Here is a 26805-nt window from a genome sequence, read left to right as displayed (position 1 = left end):
CAGGGTCCTCTCGCTACTGGTTTAGCATGCTTTGAGCAAAGCGCAGTCATTCTTTGTACTCCAGTTCATGGAATTTAAATCCCCGTAATGAGAGGTTATGTTTCAAGTGAGGAATGGGCTTTAAAAGTTTTCGGTTTTCGCTTTGCTTATGAAAAAGCATAGCATTTAACACATAGTAGTATATCATTTAATTTTTGTCAATGTTTTCCTAGCAAAGTTGTTTATCCGTCAGTATGTATTTTTGTGGTATAGGCATGTCCTCATTAGTGTTAACTCTCCTCCTTGTCCATTAACATACTGTACATAAGTAGCGTACTTAGTCCCTTCTCTCTTTGCAGAGTTATCATCCATATTTTCATAGGGTAAATATCTCAAAATATGATAAAGTTCGACGCAAGACTGGGATCATATCCCTCTCAATTGTAAAAACTGTGCTTATTTTAAGCATACGTGTATGTGTGATAAAAAAACCAGAGATACAGTAATCAACCCGAAGGTCGGGTTGGTAGGGTGCGTAGATCGTAGAGTTCACTACCTAAAAACAAGTCCATCGAAATTTCACGCATAACAGAAATTAATTCATTGCTGGTGCTGGTCAACAATTTCTCATCAACAGAGGAAAAAAACACATGACAAGTGTGATTATCAGCGTGTTAATTATAATTAAAGCTCCTTCAGGAGTAATTGTCTGCCTTACAAATCAGGTGGATCAACAAAAATTAGCTGTAGACAGGACCATACAGGAACTTTGATTTGCATAATACGTTGTCGAAATAAATTTATTATCTGTATGTTGGTCTAACTTTATTTCTTTATTGCTTTCGTGCCGTGAAATAGATATGTAGTGTAAAGAGGCATAAATTTACGCAGTGGGGAAGTTCTTGAAGCGCAAGAATTTGCGAGTGAAAAATATTGAAACAATTGTAATATAACTCATCCAAATGGTAAGTATTCTGCTCAGGTTAATGAGCAGTAAAAACATTGAAATGATTTAAATTATGAGAAAGATTCTCTTATAATTGTTTTACTATTTTGTGCATTGAAAATTAAGTTTCAAGGTATACCATTAGTCCAACATATCACAACATATCCATTTGGAACTTATAAAAATGAATTTATGAAAATCAAACAAAACGGTAGCATTAGTATTTCGTACCACATTATTTCCTCGGATTCATAGACCAAATATGCCAGTCAATTCGGATGAATAAACAGCTGTACTTTATAATGGCACATGTTTACAACTTCTGAGTGACAATCATAAAAATATCTTTAACTCTCGAAAAATTTGTATATGAAACGAGTAATGACATTGCATACTATTCAGGTAGAGAATGATAGGGTTTAGTTAATGAAAGTTTTAAAAATAGTTAAAAGTGGAGCACACTAATTAAAAGCTGCGCGATTCCTTAGGTTACTGAAAAGCTAAATTTTCACCATAGTGTTTTTATTTCTGATATGCAATACTCTGGTTAAACTCTGGAGAAAACCATTAATCCTTCCTGCAAATGCAAATGGTAGATGAAACGCTTTAATGTAATTATTAATCAGGAAAATTATCACCTAATGTTTGAAGGTTCAAAGAACTCAGTCGCATATCAGAGGAGTGATCCTCTGATGTGCAACAAAATTATGGAAGTCCACATTGTAAATAGCATTCGCGGTCCTGTACAACCCGTTCCCGATTTATTAAACCCAGCCAGATGAAAATGTAGGTTATTAACAGTATCAATATATTAATAATTTCAAATTCATTTGTATTGATAATTTCTTCATTCTTCTAGGTGTAGCTATGACCCAGATATAAAAGAAGCTAGAATTAGCTGGATTGAACAGAAGCTATATTGAAAGAAAAGTAGCGCAGTATTGCAGCATGCTGCTTGTAGCTTTGTGTAGGTTTGAAAGAATAAACTCACTTCACAAAACTTGATCATCCTCTCATCCCCTACTATGAAACAAATTTTAGTACCCCTAGCTTGCTTTGAAGTCTTTTTCCTTTATATGTCTTCTATCTCTTTTGAAGAGTTTTTAAGTTACTCAAAAAGCTCTTTCTTACATCGACTCTTAACTCCTTAACGAATTTTCCTATTCTAAACTCTTTCATTTATTATTTCAAATAAGATAGTGTATGACGAGAATCTACATTGACAATGGTGGAGTAAAACAGTGGTGATGGTGGAGATAAACGAGATATGTTGGACTTAAACCCTTCTCGGGAATTTGGTGGAATTATACTTCTTAAATGACATCGAATGTAATTGATTTTGGTTCACCCATGATGAAAGTAGTTCACTGTAAAGGGAAAAGAAATCTTCAATCTTATCTTTATAACTTTCAGGTGGAATTCAGATCTGATAATTTACAAAATTTAGAATGAAAAATAGAATTAATCCCACAAATGTAAATTTAAATACTACTTATCAGGATTATCACATCAAATAAATCGACTCCCCTCGCAAAAGATGGCATTTAAAACAACGGGCTACTTATAAGAAAATAATTAGTCTAATTTTTAAGAGCATATGAGGAATCTTTACTTTAAATACGGCCTTTCTTTACTAATCAGCAACTTTGCCAACTTTTCTGGCCAAATTATTAGAACAATTGAAAACAGCAATTTCTATTACTATGTTTAAGATATTTAATTAATAAGTTGCAAGAGATGACCCGATCATTTTTAGGCACAGTTCAAGTTAAGTTAAACAAAATCATGTAAAATATTTCATGATTTTCAATTAATATCTTTTCCATGCCCATCTAGACCCAATAATTTTATGACACAACCATCTAGACATTGATTCAATTGCATAAGGAATTTGTCACACATACGAGGGTAATTTGTAATAATATTTTCGGAACGGAATAGAAATAAAGGACTTACCTCAGTGAAACATTTTTATTTTTCAATGTAGTCTCCCTGGACAAATTCATTTGGTCCAGCTATGTTGTAATGTAATGATTTCATCTCGGAAAATAGATCCCTTTGCGCCTGAAAAATACTCGTTTACTGCGGCTGTTAGTTCTTTGTTTGAAGAGAACCTCCGTCCACCGAGGAAAACTTTGAGCTCGGGGAAGAGATGAACATCTGATGGAGCCAAATGAGGCGAATAAGTTGGTTATGGCAACAACTTGTATCTTAGTTCACGTATGTTTGCCATGGCAACGACACTTGTGTGTGGACGTGCATTGTCTTGATGACATATGACTTTCTTCCTTGCCACACCTGGTCTTTTCTGTATATCTTTTGCAGTAGTTGGTCCAGGAGGTTGACGTTGTATTATACTGTTCGTTTGACCAGTAGGAAGATAATCCATCCGCAGAATGTTTTCGAATCCCCAAAAACTGAAGCCATCACCCTTCCGGCCGACCGTATTCCTTTTGCTTTCTTTGGTGGAGGTTAATCAATATGTTTCCACTGTTTTGACTCTGGGGTATAGCAGTAAATCTAAGTTCCATCTATGGTCACAAACTGGTGCAGAAAATCTTGTTGATTTCCATTGAAAAGGGTCAAAAATTATTCGAAAATTTCCAATTTAATGCGTTTGTGATCCTCCGGCAGTCACCTAAGTAGAAGATAATGTTCTCATGTCCAACTCTACTGCTAAAATGAGAGGCCCGTTCAGTTGAAATCCTTGCATCTTCTGTGGTTTCTCATAAGTTCAATTTTTTAATTTTCAATTTTATGCCCTTTTGTAATCATTTCTGGGGTAGCAGCACCATTTGGCCGACCATTACGCGGATCATTATCTAAGCTATCCCGACCCAATTGAAATTTATTTGTCCACTTAGGAACAATTGAATATGAAGGATCAGGTTTTTCAGAGAATTCTGAAAGTAGACTTTTTTTGTTAGGAACCCCTGTTTTAGGCAGCAAGCCTCTTCAGGGAGGGGAGGGAGGGTGGTAGGGAGGGAGGTAGGGAGCTTTGCTTTTATACCTTTCTTTACGAAGCAATTGTAAATCATTTAATCTCTGCTCTTCTCACAATTTTTCAATCTTCACAAATCACTACACGGGAACAAGAACAGAGAGGATTCTGCAACACAGATCTCTTCCCAGAGCTTTGACGTGATAGATGTTTACTCATAAAGATTCAAAAATGACTACTAATTACTACGCGGGCAACTCGTTGCGTCTGCGCTGACTTCTGGTGGTGATTCAGGGAACTTTTCACACTAACCTCCTATATCATACTTATGGCATTCGGAATAGAGCTCAGCTGATTTTTACGGTAATTCGAGTAAATCAAATAATATTTTTAGTTGAAGTCTACTAGGTTAGGGCAAATGTTTGATGGTCTCTGGAAAATACAACTGTTCTTCTTAAGTTATTAGCTATACAATCAGTATCATATACTACAAACTATCTTAGGGAATTTAAAGCAAAAAATATTGAAAAGAGAATAAAATAATTAGGTAAATATTTTTCATAAAACATTCTCCCCTGTTATCAAGTCAAAATACGCTTGAAATCTGAGGTATGACCCTGACTAGCCCATGAATAATATTAAAACCATGTTCGGAATATTACAATGATCCGTAATTTATCAATTTATAATTCCTCCAAACGTTAATTTCACCCTAAATGCGTATTTACCCAATCTTGCTTTCCTACCAGTCTCTCCTATCCGTAATATTAACTTCGACATCCCTTTGGCTCGCAGTATCTCCAGCATCCACTTGCCCTGTCTTCGTCTTAGTTCACAAAACAGCCATCTCTATTCCCCTACTGTGCCTAAAAATGATATGCTTGTTTTCCTTTCCCTCGTTTTTATTTTTTCCATTTTCTCCACATATATGTCTCAGAATGCTCGCAATGTACGCTCATCTTGTCTCATTGATCAAATCTGATAGCCATTCGAAACAATGTTTTATTTTTTAACTCCATCGGCTGATAAATAATGAAATGCATTGCAATAGCTTGCGTAAATGTTTTGCTAAAACTGGACTAATGTCATAATGAATAAATATACTGTAATAAAAATAATTAACTCCTAAATCAATATGTATTTTATTACTCATGTTAATATTTAAATACAATATGTATATATATATATATATATACAATACAATATGTATATATATATATATATATATATATTTATAAACACCCGTTGATATTCACCAGTAAGAAAATTGTTGCACGATAAAAAGGAGGATTAGCTTCAATGACTATGGAGCTATGGAGCTGGACTATGGAGGAGGATCTATGACTATGCAAGCTCATAGTTAAATGATTAAAATGCAAATCAAACTTCGAAACTTACTGGGGGTTTTGCTTCTTTCATGTATCGGAGGTGATCTGTTTTTTTTAAGACTCCAACAATTTCCTCCCTGAAGTTGATCACTGGACGACCGATATACAGGGTTCGTCCGGAAAATAAGTGTACTGAGCTCAGGAAAAAAAATATTATTACACTTTTACATATCTTAAGCTAATACTCCTCAAAATAGGACCCTTGTGAGTCGATATACTTGTTCCAGCGGCGTTCCCATTCCTGGAACGCTCCCGCGAAGGCATCATCGGGAACCTCTCGAAGACACGTCTTCACGGCCTCTTTGACGGCGTCCAAAGTCCCGTATCGCGTTCCTTTCAAACTCCTCTTTATCTTCGGGAACAGAAAGAAGTCCGGTGGTGCCAAGTCCGGGCTGTAGGGCGGGTGCGGCAGCGTTGCCACGCCGTGCTTGGCCAAGAAGTCCGACACGACAAGCGCGGTGTGAGACGGCGCATTGTCGTGATGCAGCCGCCAGATGTTTTTGATCGCTGGCCGGACGCGGGCGACTCGTTTTCGAAGCCTGTCGAGCACTTGGACGTAAAATGCAGCATTTACAGTTTGTCGTTCAGGTACAAATTCGTAGTGGACGACTCCCCTTTTGTCAAAAAAGACAATGAGCTTCGCCTTGATCCGAGATTTGTTCATGCGAGCTTTCTTTTGACGGGGTGATGATGGGGTGTGCCACTCCGCACTTTGTCTCTTCGACTTCGGGTCGTACTCAAAGATCCACGTCTCGTCACCCGAAACAACGTTCTCTAAAAAATGTGGATCATTTTTGCAGTGATCCGCAAGTTCTGTCGCGATTTCCAAACGATTGAGTCTTTGATCATCACTGAGCACTTTCGGCACCGACTTTGCACAAATTTTTCGCATCTGTAATTGGTGCCTAATAATCTCGTGCACTATTGTTTTTGGCACATTACACTGCTCTGCTATCATCCGAACACTAAGACGACGATCAGAGTTCAGTACATCGCGAACTTTTCGCACATTTTCGTCGGTGAGTGTCGTTGATGGGCGTCCAGGCCGTGGTTCGTCGTCGACCTCTTCTCTGCCCTCCAAGAACATCTTGTGCCACCGAAAGATCATGTTTCTGGACATGGCTGACTCCCCGTAAGCCTGGTTAATCATACCGACAGTTTCGGTAGACGATTTCCCAAGCTTTACCGCAAATTTGATGGAATAACGCTGCTCCAAAAACTTCGGCATCGCGTTCCGTGACGTGGGTCGAGCGTGGAGGTTCGCGTTAACAGAGCTCCTCACTACACCACAGCTCAGAGCCGACTGCCTTTTTCAGCGTCGCTTGCCAACATACCCCCCTCCAATCGCAGCCCGTCAGAGCGGTGCTGGGCGCGCCTGGAGCGGCGGGAAAAAATCAGTACACTTATTTTCCGCACGAACCCTGTATTGATATTCGGTTAAGAGTCACCCAATATGTATATTTTTATAGAAATATCCTCCGAAAATGTTTGTATTCAAGTATTAAACTTGGCCAAAAGTCATTTCAAGGTTTATTATTGTAGTCCTCCCGAACTTTAACCCAAGGACGCATTGAGTGGACTTGCATAAAATAAATGTTTTCCCCTTCTGTATCCTTTCATTAGTGAGTGATGGCCGCTCTTCCGGGGACTGGTCCGGTTCCCCCCCGGGAAGGATCAGGGTCTCTGAAGGAAGCTCAGCGACCGGGAAAACAACCGAGGAGCCTGTGCCGTCGGCTGGGGCCCTCGCGTGGTGCCACCATCGCCATAGCAGTAACCCTCCTCACGCTGCTGATGCCACCAAATAATTTGGGTGAGTCGAATAGCATTCATCGAAGCGGGAATGGGATGCATCATTGATGCATAATTGCGCCGGTTATTGGATTTTTGCGTTCTGTCTGCCAACATGCCGAGCGCAGTATTAGATGAGAGTGTAGTCCTCGTGTATTTTCAGAATCTTTATGCACACGTATGTGTACATTATACTATATCGGAGGATTGTGCCTTGGATCGGCATTTTTCCGTAAAATTTGGTCTCAGTCATACTGAAAGAAGGGGAGTAGAATGGCAAATCTTTCCCGCATTGTTTTCTAAAATTAAAAGCAACTTCTTTATTCCACGTTAAAATTCATCAATTATTATTTTAGGAGGACAAATATTAGCAGCCCAACTACATGCATATATTCCGGCTTCATGTAAATAGGCACCTACAAACGCACATATTTTTATCAAGGACAGACAAATTAATATTTTTGGAACAAGTGTGAGGTGCTTACACTGCAGAATTGATTTTCAGAGTTAAATAAAATGATCTTTAATCTATGTATAAAAAATGTAAATGGATTTACATACTAGCTCAAATTAAAAAAGAAATTTGAAAAAATGAGTATATCTATTAAAGGAGGGTAATTTTTGAAATAGGCTAATGAATGTGGAGTAATTATTCACTTCCTAAGTACTTGGAAATATTTTCTTACCGTAAAACGGTAATTAGATAATGTTTAAGTATTGAGCAAAAATCAATATTATCATTAAGAATTATGAGTTAGTTATTTTAAATTGATCCTAAAACAGGACTTCAGCCTTTACATCAGACTTTTACCAATAATATAGACAATTACAAAAACCTAAGCCCTAGGTGGAGAAAAATACACATAGACGGATATGGAACCCACAGCCTCTGGGTTTGGCAGGCGAAGACGTTACCCCGCGGCCACCGGGGTTGGAACAAAAAGGCACCGGGGAGATTCGAACTCCCGATCTCCTATTTACTAGACAGGCGCTTTACCCAGCTAAGCCACGGCGCCTAATGCTTCAAGAGAGTTAATTTTATTTTAGTTACCCATGCATTATGTATAGTAATTTCAAAGAAAAAATTAAATATTATTTTCGTTCCAAAAAATTTATTTAAACACTACATGGATAAAATAATTCAAACAACATATGTAATTCGTATCGCCACTTCAGTTTCAAACGAGGTGAAACTTAGTTCCTCATCATCACGCATTATTCAACACACTGTGCGGCATATTACGACTATGATCATATTTAAATTTAATTGCTAGAAATTATGTTAAAAGAGCACAGTTTCTATGGTTATATTCCCTTTTATATTTGAATCCTAATTCGGAAGACGAGCGATATGAGCTTAATGATATTCAGTGAGAAGACCATTTTTCTTTGAGACGTAGTGTTAGTAAAATTGGGGAGACGTTTGAAATTAATGAAATGCAAAATACAAGTAAATATATCTAAAATATTCGCTAACAGCGTTACCTGTTTGAATAATGTTAAATGCCCGTAAAAACGGTCGAAATGTTGAGAACACTGAAATTTCCTTCGAGAAAGTATTAAAATACTTATACAAATTATTAATCCATGATATACAAATTCCAATGCTTCACATGCTAAAAATAATTTGAATAGATCGGAAATACGTCACTGTAGAGCAGCATTATCCTGTATCACAGTTTTATACATTGTAATTCTGTACCACTTTTGATTGCATCAAAGAATTTGCAGAACTATTTACGTGAAACAATTTTAAAATTTCCCTGGATATTATTTTGAGTCTCTCCTGGAATTTCTTTTCATTAATTTTATCCTAAGAATGTGCAGTTAACAAATGCTGGGATAGATCTATTACATAGACTAATTGTGTTAGAAAAATATTATCAAATTAAAGAGTTTCAATGCCTTCTAGGATTTCGCGAACTTCCAGCGTCCGAAAAATATGTCAGGGGAGTATACGGGGTCGAAAAAATCACGCTGAACACGTACGAATCCTTTTTCTGGGGAAGCCCCCGACGGGCTCAGTCCTGTATTTTATTTTACCATCCCCTGCCAGAGACCACCAGATATAGGATCCAGTCGGAAATGCAGTCGAATGCATTCTGCGGTGAAAAAAAAGAATTCTCGAATCTTTTTCTCACCTCTCCCTCCCCCCCCCCCCAGCGGACGAAATTTTTTCCAACAATATTCTGAATGACGAAAACGCATTTTTTTTGCGTGTCCCGCCGTCGTCCTCCCTTTCCCCGGGAAGCCGAGCCGCGCCCCGGAGATGGTGCTCCGGGGATAAGAAGGCCCGCGAGGTACCCAGGGCGTCGCGATATGCCAGGCGGAAGGGAAGGCGGGCGAGCTGGAGAGGAAGGAAGGACGGAGAGATCCATTTCCATACGCGAGGCCATTGGATTTTATGCGTCTTATCTGTTTCCTTTACTCTTTTATTCCACTCGCCCGCGATGGTGTCCCGATCCCGGTCTTGTTCGAAGGAGGGAGGCAGTGTTTTTATATCTTTTCTGCTATTTTTTCCTCTTACATGTTCGGATGTGTATGGGTGTGCATCCGATGCTTGTGTGCGCAAAGTGGGACACGGCACTCCCTCTCTGTATCTTTATTTACTTTCCTTTCTTCCTCCTAAGAGCTTCCTGTTCCACCCAATTCCCAGAGATCGCTGGAATGTGAGAACCCCGCCACCGGTTCGTCGCGACTAATAAGCCGAGAGTCCTTCGACGTCCTCGCATTCCCTCGCCGCTCCCCATCCCACTTCCAGGCGGCGTCCTCGTCTTAGCGTTCACCCCGCGAGGGAATGGGGGATGGCCCCTTCCGTCGTGGGTTGTAAACTGGACTCTGCCCAGGTGGCGGTGCTGGCTTTCTTTACCCACGTCCGTCCAGTTTCAGGAACTCTCCACTCGCCAGGGTTATGATCTGTTGAAAAACGTTTCCATTTTTTTATTAAAAAAAATAAAAAAAAGGAAAATGGATGCAGTGGCCGAAGACGCTCCGCGAGATAGAAAATTATGGAAAATTATGTGGTTCCCAGGGGCTCTAGAGAACGGTAGGATACGGAGTTTCCAGTTTGATATTCATGGTTTTTTACGCTACCAGTAAATGCATCTACGCGCGTGTAGGTATATACATGGCTTGAAGAGTACCCAGGATACTATGTGAACGCCGGTGGATGTTTTACGGCTTGACCGCTCAAGCTTGAGCCTCGAGTTTTTTTTCATGTGAGGATCCCTGAAATTTTCCCCTTCACCGCGGTCCGTGTGCTGCTTATCCAAATCTTCGCCCAGCACAAACCTGCCGGCGATATTATTTATACCCGTTTTCACCTTGTTGCTGAGCACTTGAATGAAGGAAAAAAGATTGAATATCACGCGATAAAAAATGCCCATCAACCATGCATATGCTCTTCAATGAATCAAGAGGGTTTCGGTCCACTTTCTTCAGTCACTAGATCTCGTTAACTTTTAATTCGCACTGAAAATTTGATCAAACGCGTCTATGTCCATGCGCGAATGTGGTTGAATTCCGGCAGTATTTATCTTTCTGTCATTGAGAGGGGGCACACTAGGGGTAAAATAATTTTATGTGTATTATTTGGGTGCTTTTGAAGACGATTTTGCTTTTATGGTCCAAGATGCCATAAAATTACATTTTTCATTTGTTTTTCCGCACAAGAGTCCAATTTCTGCTCGGGAGCTTCAGTTCTATCTTTCTCGGAGACAAACAAACGCCTCCTTGCTGAGTTTTATTCTTATGGCATAATCTTTCCACTGCGAAAAATTTCGTCTGGGGTTGATAACGGTCTTAACAGCCGGAACTGAAATACATATCTCTGTTCCTTCCGCCCAACGTTCTTAGGAACGAAAATAATTTAAGGATAATACCATTATTGTATTTTGAGCCCTGCTACGCATTATTGTTCCCCTTAAAGGATTTCTCGGCTTATATGATACATAATTATTATTTAGTTCATAAACTATATTGCGCATGAGCCTATCCCTCTCTTTTGGATAGATTTGTGATTTAAAACGTAGGACAGATAGAGCTACTAAAAGATCAATAAAGAAAATATTCTATGTGCTGGACAAAATTTAGAGACTTGAAATTTGGAAGCGTGCGTGCGGGAGCAATGTTAACCGCTTTTGGATAGTATGAATACAACGCAAATAGCTAGTCTGCATCGTGGAAATTCCTGTGAAAAATTAAATATTTTTCCATTTTTCGCACTCATCAATATTAGAATTGATTTTTTGTTTTCATATTCTTGTAAATTCTCACGATTTGAATAATTTCTTTAGTCATGCAACTTGGTATATTTGAGTAGGTCATCATCTCTTCTATCCTTCAGATATTATTAGTTGATGAAAGTTATTAGATAAAAAAGTTTTACTTTGGAATCTCAGATGAAATTTATTGGATTAAATTCACATCAAAAGTTATGATAATCCTACATTATGATCTAATGCACCATAGTACACGTAATTACGCAAGCAGTTAAAAATAGTCACCTCATTTTAATTTTTCTGACACGCATAAATAAATACTTATTAGTAGGCAATTCGCGTTATTGTTTATTTTTATGTAAATAACGACACAGATACTTCGAATGTCGGTACCGTTGTAGACAAAGTGAGAATTCCAGAGTCCACGGCTGTGTACTCCTCCTTCTGCCCGCATCTTCTGATTACCGAAGGGGTAACAATTGGGTCATTCACGCGGATTTCTCATGGGGAAATGTTCCCTCTCCCCCAAAGCGACGGGATGAGGACGCACGCAGGGACTAAATAAAACTGACTCGTCTTTAAGGCAACAGAGAGATGGGCACGACCTTTCTATTTCCCTGTTTCTCTGCTTGAGGAGATGCGAGAGGAAATCATATCACGGGGCGCATTTGCCTCCTACGAGGAGTTGTGACCGTGTTCGTATATCCCTTCTCACTAACCTCTTTCTCTCCTCGCTTCTAAAAATATTCCTCACGGCAGCGGAGTATTATCTCCCGGCCACTCTTCCTCCCCGTTCCCATCCGCTAACCCTGCTAATTCCCCCACGATGCATGATGCCCCCCCTGCCGCCTTCTTTCTGTTTTCCTCTCATATCTATGCGTTCATAGGGGCGCGCCATGCCTGCTTCACCAACACTCACTGCATTTATACCAACACTCCTCCCCGTGCGGAGGAAGGAAGCGTTGGTGGCGGGAGTTCGTGAAGGTATTCCCGCCCGGAGGCGTCCGTCGTGTGTCCTCACTCTCTCCGTCTCCCGTTTCTGCCACGCTACCACGTCACTGCACTCTCCGTCATTTCCCGGAGGAGTCTTAGAATCCACCGTCTCTCCCTCTCTCCTCCAGAACACTTCATAGAGATGCTCTCGTCCTATCGACTGCATGGTGTACGTCTCTCCCGCACCTCTTACCCCATCCGCCACCCATGCCCCTCCATTCGCATCGCCCTCTCACGCCCTTCCCCTTCGCTCCTTCCTTTCGTCCTCAGTAACACGTAGAATCATGTCACTTTTCCCCTGGCATTCATCCGTCGTGAACCACATTCACGCATACATCATGCGCACTTGATTCTCTCCTCAGTCCCTCTCTCCTCATTGAAATATTTTTGCCTCCCCCCCTCTTGCTCTCCGCGTTTCTTTTATTCCAAGCTTTTCTCTTCTCCCTCTGCCTCCTTTCTTTCGGAACGGGTGTGCGATGCTGCTCCCTCTACTTCTCCTCTTCATCTCTTCGATTTGCCCTTCACCTCCTGTCGTCGGTCCCCCCGCACCAAAGACCCAAACTCGCTCTCGTCCGCTGCACTCAAAAAGCTCGCCCGCTATGGAATTGCTGTGTGTATTTGCAATGCGAAGATTCCCATCTCACTTGTTTCGTCCATTTTTTTCCTCTCGGTGCACTGTTTTGCATCATGTGTCTCCTTCCACACGCTCATCTTCATCTTGCTACATCCCTCATACCTCACTCTCGTCCTAACCCTTCCCCTATGAGTTTCTCCCTTTCCCTCTCACCTGCACGCTCTCTGGCACTACATCTTGAAGATCACATGCAGTGGTTTTTGATGAACCGTGATTTTATTACAATTTAAAATTCAACGGGATGCTAAAAACTAGGAGGTGATTTTGGCACTATTGGTGCCGATCTCTTGATAAAGTATGTTCATCTTACATACTATATATATTTGATAGCTCTCGAAATTTTGTCAAAGAAGGTTTTCCAATCAGTCGTAACTGATGCTGAACGTTTTTATTATTCAACGCGTTATAAATACTGTAGGCACTACTTTTTAATTATTTCAAAATTTTCAGTAATCAGTACAAGGGATCATATATGTACTATGAAAATAACTATTACGGTTGAAATAATTTCAAAATTCTTTAAATGTAATAGCTTACAATTTTATAGAATAAATGTTTTCTACCTTTCCAGTTAAAATTGCGAGCTACCGAGCAAATAATTCGCATTAGGAACAATTTACCATAGTTGCTTAAATATACCAATGGTCTAAAGTAAACCGAAAGTATAATGATGGAATAACTAAATCTCCACAAAGATCAAAGCCGCGTAGAATTTTATCTTCTATTTTTTCACTCCATCTCTCTACCGTTCCTCCTTTCTTTTACTATCTCCTTCACTTCTAGTCATTTTTTATTCCTGTATTTTGACGATTCTTCCCGTCATCACACACACACACTTCTATCAAACGAATCTTTGGGCTTCGTTCCGTATTTCCAATCCCCCGCGGGAGTGCAATGTGCTCTCTCATGTCGCTCAGCTTACTTAGTTGTTCCAGTGTTTTCATAACGAAATTATGTGATAAAAGCTTCCGTTTTGTATGAATGCGCCGACGGTCTCCCTACTCTTTCTCTTTCTCTGTCTGTAACTCTCGCTGTTTCGTTTTATTTTTCTCTGCTCCGCAAAATCACGTCTCCTAGAGTAACCTCGTTTGCTCTCTCCATCTTTTTCACCCCTACTCACCCCCCCCCCCACACCTCTCTGTCCCTTCGCCCTCATCATTTGCCCACTTCAGCACTCTTAGACTAGCGATGAAGAATTCATACTCGTTCGCGAAATCCCAGAATGATGATTCGCGTTACAGAGAGGTGCATCGTTTCACCTTTTCCGCTGGAATTTCCTTCGAAATCTTTCACGGAGAAATTAGAAGAAATGGGAGAGGAGAGCTTCCTTTAAAGTTTAATTCTCCTCTCTTCCCTCTACCCTGCTTTATATACTGAAACTCTCCCACTTGCCATTTGGGTTTTTTAATAGATCAATTTTGCTTCCGTTTCGTCGAGGATATTATATCGCTGCGTTCTCTCTTTCCTTTCTGTCTTTCTCAAACTCGACTATCGAGGGCGTTCTGTGGCCTTCCTCGAATCATGTATAGTTTCCATTTCGCTTTATATCTCACGATTCTCGCGTTGATGGCAATATGCTTGGTTTACTTTCCATATGTATTCATTTGAAGAGCATTGGTATCGTGTACGACTTTGATGGTGGTCATAAAACCACATCCTTATGCTTATATTCTGCTGAATTCCTACCTCTTTGTGACTTTTCTCTAGGCAAACGGAATAGAAAAGAGTAGAATTCTTCCATGGCCCAATAAAGTTTGATCTGAGCTCTATCTAAGTGTAAGTCTGTAGCAGTTGACCTACTTAACTTTTAAAACACAGCATCGGAAACAAAACTATTAATACTATTTATTAAAGCTTTCTTGTCTTTTGATTACCAGGGCATCCAGTTCCAAATGTATTCTAATAGTATTCAGAAATTTCTTTAATTTACAAACTAACTCTTTATCCTCAGAAGGTGTCAGTTATAAATTAGGTTTTGTCGGACTGCGGAAAAATAGGGCATATCAATCTTTTTCTTTTGAAAAAGTCGTTCATTCGATAACATTCTTCTAATTTTTTCTCTTTGTGTGAATTTATTTTTAATCTTATTTAGTATTTTCTTAATTTCTGAATAATGAATTCATTTTAAAGGTTATTACCAGTCTTAAAAAAAGAATAGAGAAAAAATTGCTTCATTTAAAGGGTAAGATGTTGCATTTTCTGCAAGAGCCTACTCTCGTAATAAAGCTATTACATGATATGAAGATCAATTTTAAGTACCATTCATTCTATCCTCGGTTCCACTCTACGATGCAGCATTTTGCTCGATACCCATAGATACCAGACTGTCGTGGTACTCCCAGTATTCATTTTACACCATATTCTTTGTACTTCAACTTCTCCAATCATAAGAGTTTCAACTGAGCACCGCTTCAAAACGTTTCAATGGGAAGTGGTAACAGTTGTCATTGATGATCACGAAATACAATTGCAGTTATATTGCGGACATATCCGTTTATTTCTTTAATATATTTTAATCAAATTGTTCACGTTCCAAAGGGCAAACTACACAAAATGTCAATACTAACTGTTTTCTATACTCGTTTTTATTAGTATAATACCTTTTTTCTGGTCTCAAGACTAAGAAAAAAGAATAAAATGTGTATAAAGACGTGAGCGTAATTTATATTAAAGTTTTGTCTTTAATTTATTTTTAGGGAAAATTATGGCTTAAAGTTAAATGAAATCACTCTTGCATATCCTCTTAATTTTTTTACTTGCACAATGATAAGCTTCATATAATAATTTTTGGTTGAGAAATGATTTCTTAGGAAATCTATAAAATATTTGCATTAGAGTTCACTGATGTGAAATTTGTGCTGACTTTATCTAACATCGTCACTTACGTTAGAATCGTTTTCTGCATGATTAGAGTAAATTCTATTGTAAACACGTGTATATAGGTTCGATAATACTAATAATGTTCACTATGCCATTATCTCCCTTTAGAAATATTGGCCAAATCTTATTCCGTGAAAGAAAAAGATATGGATGTATGATGGAATGAAAGAGAGTAGAATGTACGCAGACTTGAAGAGATATTTAACGTAGTATAGTGTGCTAGTATGTCTTGTTAAGCGAATTTGGGAAATGTATCTATATTAAGCCTGTGTTCATCCAAAACCTACCTTAAATGCCATACACTAAATAATAATAATCTCTAGACATTTTAATATTCAAAATATCGTATTCCATAGCACATTATCTTTCAGAATACGGTACGGAGTTTCTATAACAAATCGCTTTAATGTAAAATCGTAGACAAGTGTCTCATTTGGAGCATTTAATTCCTGATTTCTGATTGGCAAAATTTATGAATACTTTTAATAACTGGTGGTTGCCATTAGACTTTTAGGTTTTCTTAGATTAAAGTTAGGGGTTCAATATTGTCGTTAGTCCAGTCAATGGGTATTTGTAGGTTAATTCATCCTAACTCTTTAACATAAGTGAAAATAAATACGAAAATAACTGTCATTATAAATAAATGAGACTGCTTATTAACGGTTGAAGGATATTCGATATCAACATGGATCTCTATAAAAGTAGTCTTTGATTATTTTTTCTTTAATGCTTTTTTTACGCAGCTATTAATAAAGTTGTTCATTACTAGTTCCGTTTCGTTTTTAAGAATGCACATCGGTTTTTTCCCGAGGTCAATGTTTACGTTATATTACTAAAGGTTGAAAATTCAAATTGGTATTTATCATCAAAGAAAAGAATCACATAATGAGTCAATTTTCAAGGGAAAAAACTTATTCCCAAATCAATTCGCTTTTTTTTTGTTTAAAACAAAAACATAAGCTCAATTTCTCCCTTATTAATATTATTATTTTTCGACAAGCATATGCAAAGGGAATTACCCTTGCTTCGATAAGGCGGCTTCCGAGCGAATAAATTTCAATCGCGTTATTTATGAACCACCGGGGTGAGTTTTTGATGGGAGGGATGAATGGGACGGGAAGTGAGTGGATTGGGGAAGGGTCGGGTGGGAGGGAAGAGAGGAGAAGGGGTGAAATGGGCAGAGGAAAGGAGAAGGGACGCAGTGGGTCGCGCAGTTATTCTGAGAAATAAAACGCAGGAACCTTTAAAAGTTCTCCGCGAGTGCATATGGGTATCGAGAAATCTGAATTTCAGTGGGGGCACTGAAACTTCTTTCTTTCTTCCATTTCCTTTCTCTTGAAAGAAAGAACCGGAAAGGGGGAGGGAGAGAAAAGAAATGGAAAGGAAGAGAAGGCGAATAAGTAGGCGAAAAGGAGAGTAAGGGTGATGTTGGAGGAATGGGTGGAACTGGGATGCATACACACACACACACACACATACATATATATATATATATATATATATATATATATATATATATATATATATATATATATATATATATATATATATATTTCGATTATATACAGTATTAATAGCAAGGGGGAGGGAGAGAGAATAAAAGAGTCTCATGTGATATTTTTTTCTCTCCTCCCTTTGAGAGAGAGAAAGAGAGGTGGGATTTCTGTCGAGGAGGGACAGCTTGCACCATGGGACTGGGTTTGAATCCTCACGACTAAAAAAGTGACGTGGAGGATGGAGCGTAGGGGAGCCTTCCAGATTGAATTTAATTTATTTTTCTCCGGAGTGTCCGTCGGAGGAAGAATGGGCGAGAGACTGTGGGATGCTAGCGGAGGAGGTAAAGGGTCTCGACCTAGGGGTCTGAAAAGGGGAAGGAATAGCAAGGAAGGGAAGAGCGGAAGAAGTGGTGGGCTCTGAGTTTCGAGGGAGGAAAGATGGTGAGAGCGAAGACATTCGGAAGAGGTGCGGGTGAAAGAGGGCGGAGGGTGTTTGGGTGTGTTTGTGCGACGGGAGCTGGAGAGCGGTACTGCGTATGATGGACTCCCTCTCTTCCTCTCGACTGGGGACGGAAAGAATAAGCGGGAGAAGGAGGAAGAAAAAAGGGAAGAGACCCACCAACCAAGTAAGGAATCGGGCGCTGCTGAAAGGAAGCTGTGTAGGGGGGAGGTGGACTTGTGCGTGTGGGGGCGTGGAGAAGCGCGCGCGGGGGTCAGGAGACGCAATATTTATGTGCTATCCGAGCATCGAAGCATTTGTCTTTCGAACGGCGGCCGTCGTGTTTATTGACTCCGAAGTGGAGGAGGGATTGGTTTGAGTTATACGTATTATTTTTGAGATGGGACAGAAAGCGCGGAGTGGAGGGATAAGGGAAAAAATAAGAATGGGCGGCGGGGGATAAAATGGACGGTTGCCGACGGATAGGGAGAGAGTGAGGAAGTAATAGAGGAGTTGAAAGGGGAGAAGGGGTTATCTTTGAAAACTGGAAGAGAGGAGAGAGCGATGCAGGAAGAAGGATGGAGGAGTAACGGGAGTTGGAGGAATCAATGAAATATGGAGTGGTCGAGGGAGAAATACGGCGGAAAAGTCAAATGCATATAATGCGGATGGTGCGGGTGTGTGTGTGTTGCAAGATGATTCGTAAAAAAGTCTTTCATAAATTTTGGGACGGACTTCTGGGTCAGAATAAAATGAAGGAGCCCACATAAACTTCGAGTCAGGAATGGATTCCTTTTTCGAGTTTTACTCAGCGGAAGTGGGTTTCGATGCCCGTTTTAGGAGTTCAGAGAAATGTCGAAGTAAGAAGTTGATTTGTTTTTCAAGTGTGCGAGAGTATAGGAGGTTGACGATGTTTAATAGTTCTATGGAGTTCTCCTGCCTCTCTCTCTCTCTCTGCGTGATTACTGGTGACAGATAAAACTGATTCAATGACGATACACACACCGGAAAACTAAAAATATAAAAAATTGTTTAATTCAGGTATAAATGGAATATTTTTATGTTAATTTATTAAAATTAATTCATAAAACGGTATAATATGATCGTGGTCTGCGTACTTAATGTTTAAAAACTAATTGTAGCAGTGATTTTAGTATTGCGGCCGGATAGTCAGTCGATACATCATATTTGTTTTTATATTATATCTAAAAAAAAGCGTAGTTGTGAGTATAGCACAGGCATTGCAACATAAAGGTTCAAATTTCGATTCCCACTTTGGGTATGTTGATATTTTATCATATATATAACCAATAAAATATATAGGCAACGATTGAGCAAACTCAATATTTGAAAATCTGAAAATAGATTTTGATACCTGGAACCAAAAAAACGAATAGTAGAGCAAACGATAAACATAATATTTTTTTTTAACTCATCTTCTTTGTCAATAAGTTAATCATTCAGGAGAACTCGGTTTACTAATAGATTGGTTGGGAAAAAAATTCTCCTTTACACTAACTTCTATCATTCTTTTTATGGGCTATTTAAACTGATTTCCTCACGTGAGATTTGAATACGGTGGCTATATCTGCATTGAAGTGTACGAATTTTGATCTAATTGCTTTGCTATGACATGATAACATTTTTGGGAATACTCATGGTACCTCAGAATAGTATCATTTTAGTTTATTTTTCTTATTCAAATAAACCGTAAACATCTTCGAAAAAAAGCTAAAATAGAAAAAAAGGTTGACTTCAATTTATTGAAGTGATTTTGTCACCCATGTAGAAAGCTAACATTAATCTTTTCTACGAATTATTTCAAATTTATAGGAACTACGATGACTTATTCATTCGGACGCAGATAATATGATGCAGTTTAACTAAAAAATCGTTAAAAATAAATATGATACTTATAACCTAACAAAACCTGCGCAGTAATTGTATTACCGATGCAGTAATTATCTATTGTTATAAGTTAATCCTTTTTATTTTGAAAGACAATTTTTATGTCATTTACCGCTTAGTCATTTTTGACGCGGAATGCGAGTAATAATTTTTGTGAGCTTCAATTTTAGTCTTGAAAATGATTACTTAATGCGTCACACAAAAATTACTTGTTTGCGATCGGTTTCGTCAAACGGTATGGAGAGTTTTAATTCTAACAAATAAGAATCATCCGAAGAGTTAACGGTGTTGTATAACTAGTCATTATTAAGTCATTGCTCCGCGGGAAGCTGAATATTTACTTGATTAACCTTCCTTTCCTAATTGATGAATTAAAAAGACGAAAATCTACGAGGGATAATTTTCATCAAGTTTTCTTTCATCATTCGGATAGTTCAAAAAGAACTCCCCTTATTCGTGCTGCAAGTGTGCAACGTGATCCGAAAAGATGAATTGGGTGGATGGCGATGAAATTAGTCGCCTGGTAGCACGCAGGGCCCTCTCGGTCGCCTCCCCGCCCCTTCCCGCCAAGTGATGCTGGAGGGATGAAAGTTTGTCTTTGAGATCGGAAAGCAGCAAAGGGTTGGAGGACGAGACTCGGGACGGCGGGAGGGAGAGAAGCGGCTGGGAAAGCGAGGAAGGAGGTCGGTCATTGGGCCTCGAGATTCCGAGGAGTGAATGAGGAGGGAAATGGGGGACTTGGTAAAGAGAATGGAAGTGAATAAATGGGTTGAAATTCAAGAGAGGGAGGTGTGAGGAAGAAGGGAGAGTTTTGAAGTGGGGAGGGTGGGGTTCAGGGAATGGAGGAAAGGGAGTGCCTTGGAGATTTCCGGAGACAGCCGCGGAGGCAAATATGTAAATCTGCGGCCGTGAAAATTGAAATGAAAATAATAGAGATATTTTGATGACCGAGGCGCGCGCAAATCGTTTTTGCAAATTTTAAAGGAGGATTAGGTGTTAATCCCACACAAGTAGGGAATACGACGGAATTATTTGCAAGAACTTAATGACTAACGTCGGTAAAAATAGATCTGTAGGACGTTAGCACAAAACATAAATGGTATTTACTACTGATGATGATGTTTTCAATCCAGACTTGGAGAAAAGGCTTATTTAAACAATAATGTTACGTAACTTACGAGTAGAAGGCAATTCCGTGGGAACAAAACTTCGTTTTCCTCAAAAGTAAAACTATTTCCGTACTGTGAAAAATAAAAGGAGTTGTAGACTGATCATGAGGAATAACCAAAATTTAGAGTAATTAGTGGTTACTAGCGTTGTAGTGTAATTTATTTTTAGGAAATATTGGTGCGTGATATTTCCCAATGTCACTGTTACGAATTGAGCGAATGTAAACGGTATAATGTAGGTCTAATTGGTAGAAGGCCTCTCTTAATATAACGCTCTAGTCCCGCCCACTAATGTGATATGGAGCTAAAATTATTACATGAATTCAAGGATACGTGACTCAGTCAGATTTTACTGTTCACTATTGGATATAGAATTAGAGTACTGAAATTACATTAATAAAAATTAACTTTATCGACGTAAAAGAAGATTCAATTGGACAGTGGTCATGACTACGGTTTTAAAAATCAACGTACTGACATGTTAAATGTGTTTCCCCCGCGCGTATGTTTTCTCACTAACTCCTGATAGCCATAAATCCACCCGATCTACCCTTTTTTGATGTGGTCAGATGGTAGTATTCATGGTGATATATTATTTTCAAAACTTCCCTTAAAGGTAAATTATAAAGCATTAGTTACTGAGTATTACTTGTTGTTAGGGAATTAACCATCGCAGCTTGTTTTTGGACAAGGAAAACTCACGAGACAAAATAGGAATTATTAAGATGTTAATCCGAAATCCTTGTCTCAGATAATGGCGAAAAAACCAATAGCAGCCCAAAATGTACTAACGGTGGGGAATATGTGACAAATTTGGAATATATTTTGAAACTTTCAAATGAAGCATTGTTGATTTTTTTTAAATATAAAATAGGCACTATGTAATCTAAAAAAGTAATTAAATAAAAATTTTGAAAATAATAAGTAATAATTTGTCTCTTTTCACTCCAATCAAATTTTGTGATTCAACTACGGAAAAATTACCTGTTGCTGTAGACATATCAAATTAATGCCTACGGGAATAGCTAGGCTGCCTACTATCTTTATCTGTGAATTTTTTCTCACCGCCTCGCATTGAAAATAATCTACGCTGCAATATTGAAAATAAGTTGAACGGAAGCATTGGGAGTAAGTGTAGTGTGTGTATTGAAATTTTCAAATATTTTTTTAATACTCTAGTGACAAAAGAGTAAATAAAAGCATCCCTTAATATGCAAATACCACCGGATTAAAAGTGCACCTTACCGCGGTGAGCGATGGACTACATATCAATAGATTCGGATAAATAAACGTTTGCAACCATAGTAGGATGGTTGCAGGATCGGGTGATCTGATATCTATTCAATACTCCATGCTGCTATCCGAGAATTACCGTCGCGTAGGTTGGCTTGTTGGACAACAGTTACGCCCCGAGTTCTGGAGGTGAGATTTTCATGTCAGACGCCTCCAAGACTGGAGGTCAAACTTTTGTCCAACAAGCCAGCCTACGGGACGGTAATTTCCGGAATCAGCATGAAACATTCATCCGATAAACGTCACCGGAGCCTTAAGATTAATTTATTCAATATTTTAACTCCTATCTTTAGGATTTCAAATATTAATAATACAAATAATAAAATATAACACATATACAAAAACTTGCAGAAATAGTTTTCTTCCTTTCCACCAACTTCCTCTTTATATTCCTGAAAGACCCATTATTGGGACTCATGGTGGAGAAACGTATTCAGCGAATGCAAGAAAGCTTTGTAGAAATGTGACGAGAAATGCCCAAGCTGCAATTACTAAATGCTGCCATTACATTGCATGAAATAGCGACAACAGGGTATTCAGAGTTGTGAGCTACGAATCCGCCAGTAAACGGACGATCTTGGAAGCTATCGCGGCGCCATATTCCCTCAATCCAATAAATATTATAGTTTTATAAAAATATCCATCGTCTTTCACGTATTACTCGTAAAATTTGATGCTTGATATTTCGGATGACGAGATGTATCAATTTGGATAGTTTGCACGTACAGGCAAACACAGAGAATCCATGAGTGGTGAAGAATCCACTCTCGTCCTACAAATTAAATCAAGCCTGGGACGACACGACGCAGATTGACGTGGCTAAAGTTGAATGACATCTTCACAGTCGTGTCGCTCTTTACACCGTTCAAATCCTTCCCTTTGGATGGCAAATAGACTATCCGGTTACATCGTCTCCCACGCGCAAAAACCTAGACAAATTTTATTCTTACTTAGAAAAATACTTATGAAACCAGGAAGTCCATTTCAGCATGCTTTAAAATAGTACAATACTTGCTGGTTAACTCATTTTAGGCTAATTATACCTCACTAAATCATTTTAATGAGTTTAAATTAAGGTTTTAGGGCATATCGTGAGGTATACGGTATTCATGTACCTATCAGAATAGTAGTTTAAAAGTGTATTTATCTGTAAGTGGTTGAAGGTAAAATATGTTGGCAGAACTTGCTCTGTCATAATAACAATAATTGAACTATACACTGGTACACGGCTTACTAGCTTGAATGCACATTCCCCGAAAGTTGCTTTATTAGTGGTAGTTTAAAACTTAGACGATTAATTTACTCAGAAAAGACATGTTTTCATCTTCGGATAAGTCAGTCGGCATACACGCGTTGCTTCTCTGGGGCTTCTGTAAACTATTTATTTATGAATTAATTTAATAAAATCTTTAAGAATATTTTTAAATTTCTTAATAAAATTATTTAACAGGTTTAATGTACCATACTGGATGTCATCCCAATCTATAATTTTAATTAATGTGGAATTTTATTTCATTTTTTTCCTTAATTTTACGTCATTCCGTTAGTGTCTTTTTCATTCATGAAATTGGTCTCCACACGTATTCGTGCGCGGCGAATTTAAGTTGATCTCCGAAATTTGAAGTTAATCGGTAAGAACGCTCTTAGAATTGATTTAGATATTGGGTGCATTGGGGGGTTAAGGTCACCTAGCACTTTTGAATTTACTGCAGATGTTTACGAGCTTATGTTTTCATATTAGTATATAGGGTAAAATAATAAATGTAAATTTTCGACTTACCCGTACAAATGTTGCTATCAATGATGAAATAAATGATAGGTCTGTTTATACATAACTTGGAAAACGAGGTGTTCTAAAAGAGGTATTTTCTGTATGCAGAAGTTCAAACCCGTAAGTAAACCTCAGATTTCATTAAAAACTTCAGAACGGCGTCTAGGTTAGACGCATCACCACCTTTAATTTAGCCAATATCGCCTTGGATGCCATATTTGTTATGCATTTCGGTAAATCTGTAACATGGAGTCAGAAGACTTATTTTTAGAACAGGACGTAACAAACGTCACATCGGAGTTGTTCCTAAAGGCTAGCCAAGAAGTAGAAATGAAGTACGCAGTGCAGTACGTCCTCTTTGTAACCGAGTGATGACTATTTCCTCCTTTCTGCTCTTAGTAGAAATGGGTTTACTTCGGCGCACCGAATACTAAGACCATTTAGAACCCCTAACAGCCTATTAATGTTTGTGAGAAATGTATGAAAGTAGATGCTATTAAGTGCATTTTCAAAATTAAAAAAAAAACAGAAAAGCTAAGGCCAAATTCGTACAACACGTCATTCACATGTTGCAACAGACGTAAGAGATCCTATTCCTTTAAAAAAGCAATTACTCGTCTAAGGATATTTGGGTTATTCCCTACCTTAGAAACTAGGACGCTCCTCATCTCACTAACTTACTGCCGTAAATTACCTTAATCCGATAACATGGACGAAGGGATTTCGAAGTGCTGGCCCCACATCATCTAGAATTTGTTAATGTAATCTTCAGCAGCGTGGCACATACTCTAAGCAAGCATGCATTCAGGCGCATGTCTGCCCATGGAACGTGCATTGAATTTTGAAACCTAATGCTAATTTCAATGCGTTTTCTTTTCTTACATATGACCTCAATTTACTAACGTGACGTATTTCTCAACGTTAGAGCTATAACGGGAACTAGAACTCACGTTCGGAAATGAAATAATTTTAAAAGAATATTTTGCATGCATATCATTTTGATTATATTGATTAACTCTATTCACCTGTATCATACTATATTTTTAATGGCTAGAGGCATTTTATTTTTCTTATTTGATTTCTGTATTATCCTTTCTTTGGAGATAACATACATATCAGAGTACTTGCCGTTAGCCTTTGAAATTAATATAAATAGTTTTGTTCGCGCTTTGTTAAATTCACCTTATTGTTAAACAACCTAGCGGTACTAAGTCGTAAGCGGTAATGTAATAGAAATTGACCATGTTGCTTAGTGTTTTTTCCATAAGTATTACGTAAAATTGTTTTGTCTCCACCTGTCCCTTATTCAACTCCTCGTCTGGTCGCCTTTTACTATCATTGGCCATAGAAAACCTTAATGAACAATAATCGTCCCTCGACGAGTGAAGTGTTTCTACCATTTATTCGAAATATTTATACCAGAAGGTAGTTATAAATATTTGATCGTATGAGATCGAAATGAGCTATGGTAGTAATTCATGCACGTATTTATTCTAAAATTCCATAATCTCTGAAGTGTGGGTAATTTAGCAATGATAGTTTCCACATCAACGTTGCCCCTGTAATTCGGTAAAGTGTTCATGACTCCGGGGGCTTCAACCTAGTATGAAGGGAGACGGAGCGATTATGCGAACGCCCGCGTTCCCGCCAAGTGCTTCTCGATGCACTCGGGAAACGATGGGTTACTAGTTTTGTCCAAAATGTGAGCCGCAGAGAGAAAAAAAAACCATATCCATCTACCGCGAGTGGGAGTCAGTCCGTCCGTCCGAGCGGAGCGGAAGTTGACGGAAATTGGAATGGAAAAAAGGGAGGGGCCGCTAGGGAATTAGGTTGGTTTCGTGTGTTAGAGGGTCGAAGGGGGGGAGTGAGAGAGGAGGTTATGGTGTTAGAACGGCCTCGACTGGAAGGATTGGTGGTGGAAAAAAGAGAGAGGCGGTAAAGCACACACATAAGGTGGGAGAGGAGGGGTGAGGGGGGTTGAATCCTGGGTGGAGGTAAAGGGAGGGAGGGTAGGAGGAGAGACAGATGGAAAGTGTGAAGAGGGAGATAAATGGCAGTGCCGGTGCGGAAAACAAAACGCTGAGCATTTCACATTGTTGCGGAAATTTGATGCCAGCGGTGGCGCTTGAGTGATGGGCGATATTTCGGGGTCGTCGCGGGGTTCTGGAGCCGAATTCGCGCGTTGTGGTGGGGGGAGGGAGGAGTGGGAAGAGGAGGTTCAGGGATGGACCAATTCGGAAAATAAGCCATGCAGCCAATGCCGCGCGTGCTCGCCTCGGTTGGTCCAGGGGAGTGCGAAAATAATACGACTGATAGAGGCGCCGGGGAATGAATATGGGAGGCAGGAAAGGAGGATTGTGGGTAAATTGAAGGGGTTAGGGGATAAAATTGAAGGGGTAATATGACCAAGGGGGTGAGGGCCCGGTATGAATGGAGGGGCAAATGAAACCAGAGGCCGGACGAATTTTATCACGACGGATAAGCAACTTGATCAAACTAAAATAAGAAGCATTTACTCGTGTGCTGATTTTAACCTGATGATATAATCTACTAAAATGAATTCAGCTTTCTATTTGGTGACTGTTCGTATTATGAAAATTCCGTGCACTTAAAAGAAAGTGCAAATTTTTGTATTTATTTATTCTACCCCTTATGCCTTCGTTCTAAGCTTGAATAAAAATTTCAATGGGGAAAATCAAGCACTTCAATTTCTTTTGGAATTTATTCCGTATATTTTAGTGCTTATTTATTTGAATAACAATTTTCATTGTTCCTATGCATAAAAATTCTTTCGTAGTGGTTTCTTACAGGAAACTCTTAAATTATGCATGATTTACTTATAGTTGTTTGCTATGGATGTGATGGTAAGATGAGATTATCTCTATCATTAAGGACGATTTAAGACTTGTAGGGAAAGGTGGAGAGAAACCAGCTTGGACAAAGACCTATTTTTTGTCCCA

The 26805-nt window shown here is 38.9% G+C and overlaps 1 protein-coding gene and 1 non-coding gene across 2 annotated transcripts in view; one reads left to right on the top strand and one right to left on the bottom strand.

Moving 5' to 3' along the window:
* The window catches only part of LOC139686704 (lachesin-like), an 873842-nt gene that overhangs the window by 255430 nt on the left and 591607 nt on the right, over window positions 1-26805 (top strand). Inside the window, exon 2 of the mRNA XM_071583748.1 lies at window positions 6878-7064. Coding sequence (XP_071439849.1) covers window positions 6884-7064 — 181 coding nt within the window. The 5' untranslated portion in view covers window positions 6878-6883. The remainder of the gene's footprint in view (window positions 1-6877; window positions 7065-26805) is intronic.
* TRNAT-AGU (transfer RNA threonine (anticodon AGU)) lies at window positions 7985-8058 on the bottom strand. Its single transcript has one exon. It is a non-coding gene; the product is annotated as a tRNA-Thr (tRNA).

The sequence above is a fragment of the Hetaerina americana genome, unplaced genomic scaffold, assembly GCF_022747635.1.
Source record: "Hetaerina americana unplaced genomic scaffold, ioHetAmer1.1.p SCAF_1, whole genome shotgun sequence".
Classification (NCBI taxonomy): Eukaryota; Metazoa; Arthropoda; class Insecta; order Odonata; family Calopterygidae; genus Hetaerina; species Hetaerina americana.
The sequence above is the reverse complement of the archived record's forward strand: the minus strand, read 5'-3'. Positions and strand labels throughout refer to the sequence as shown.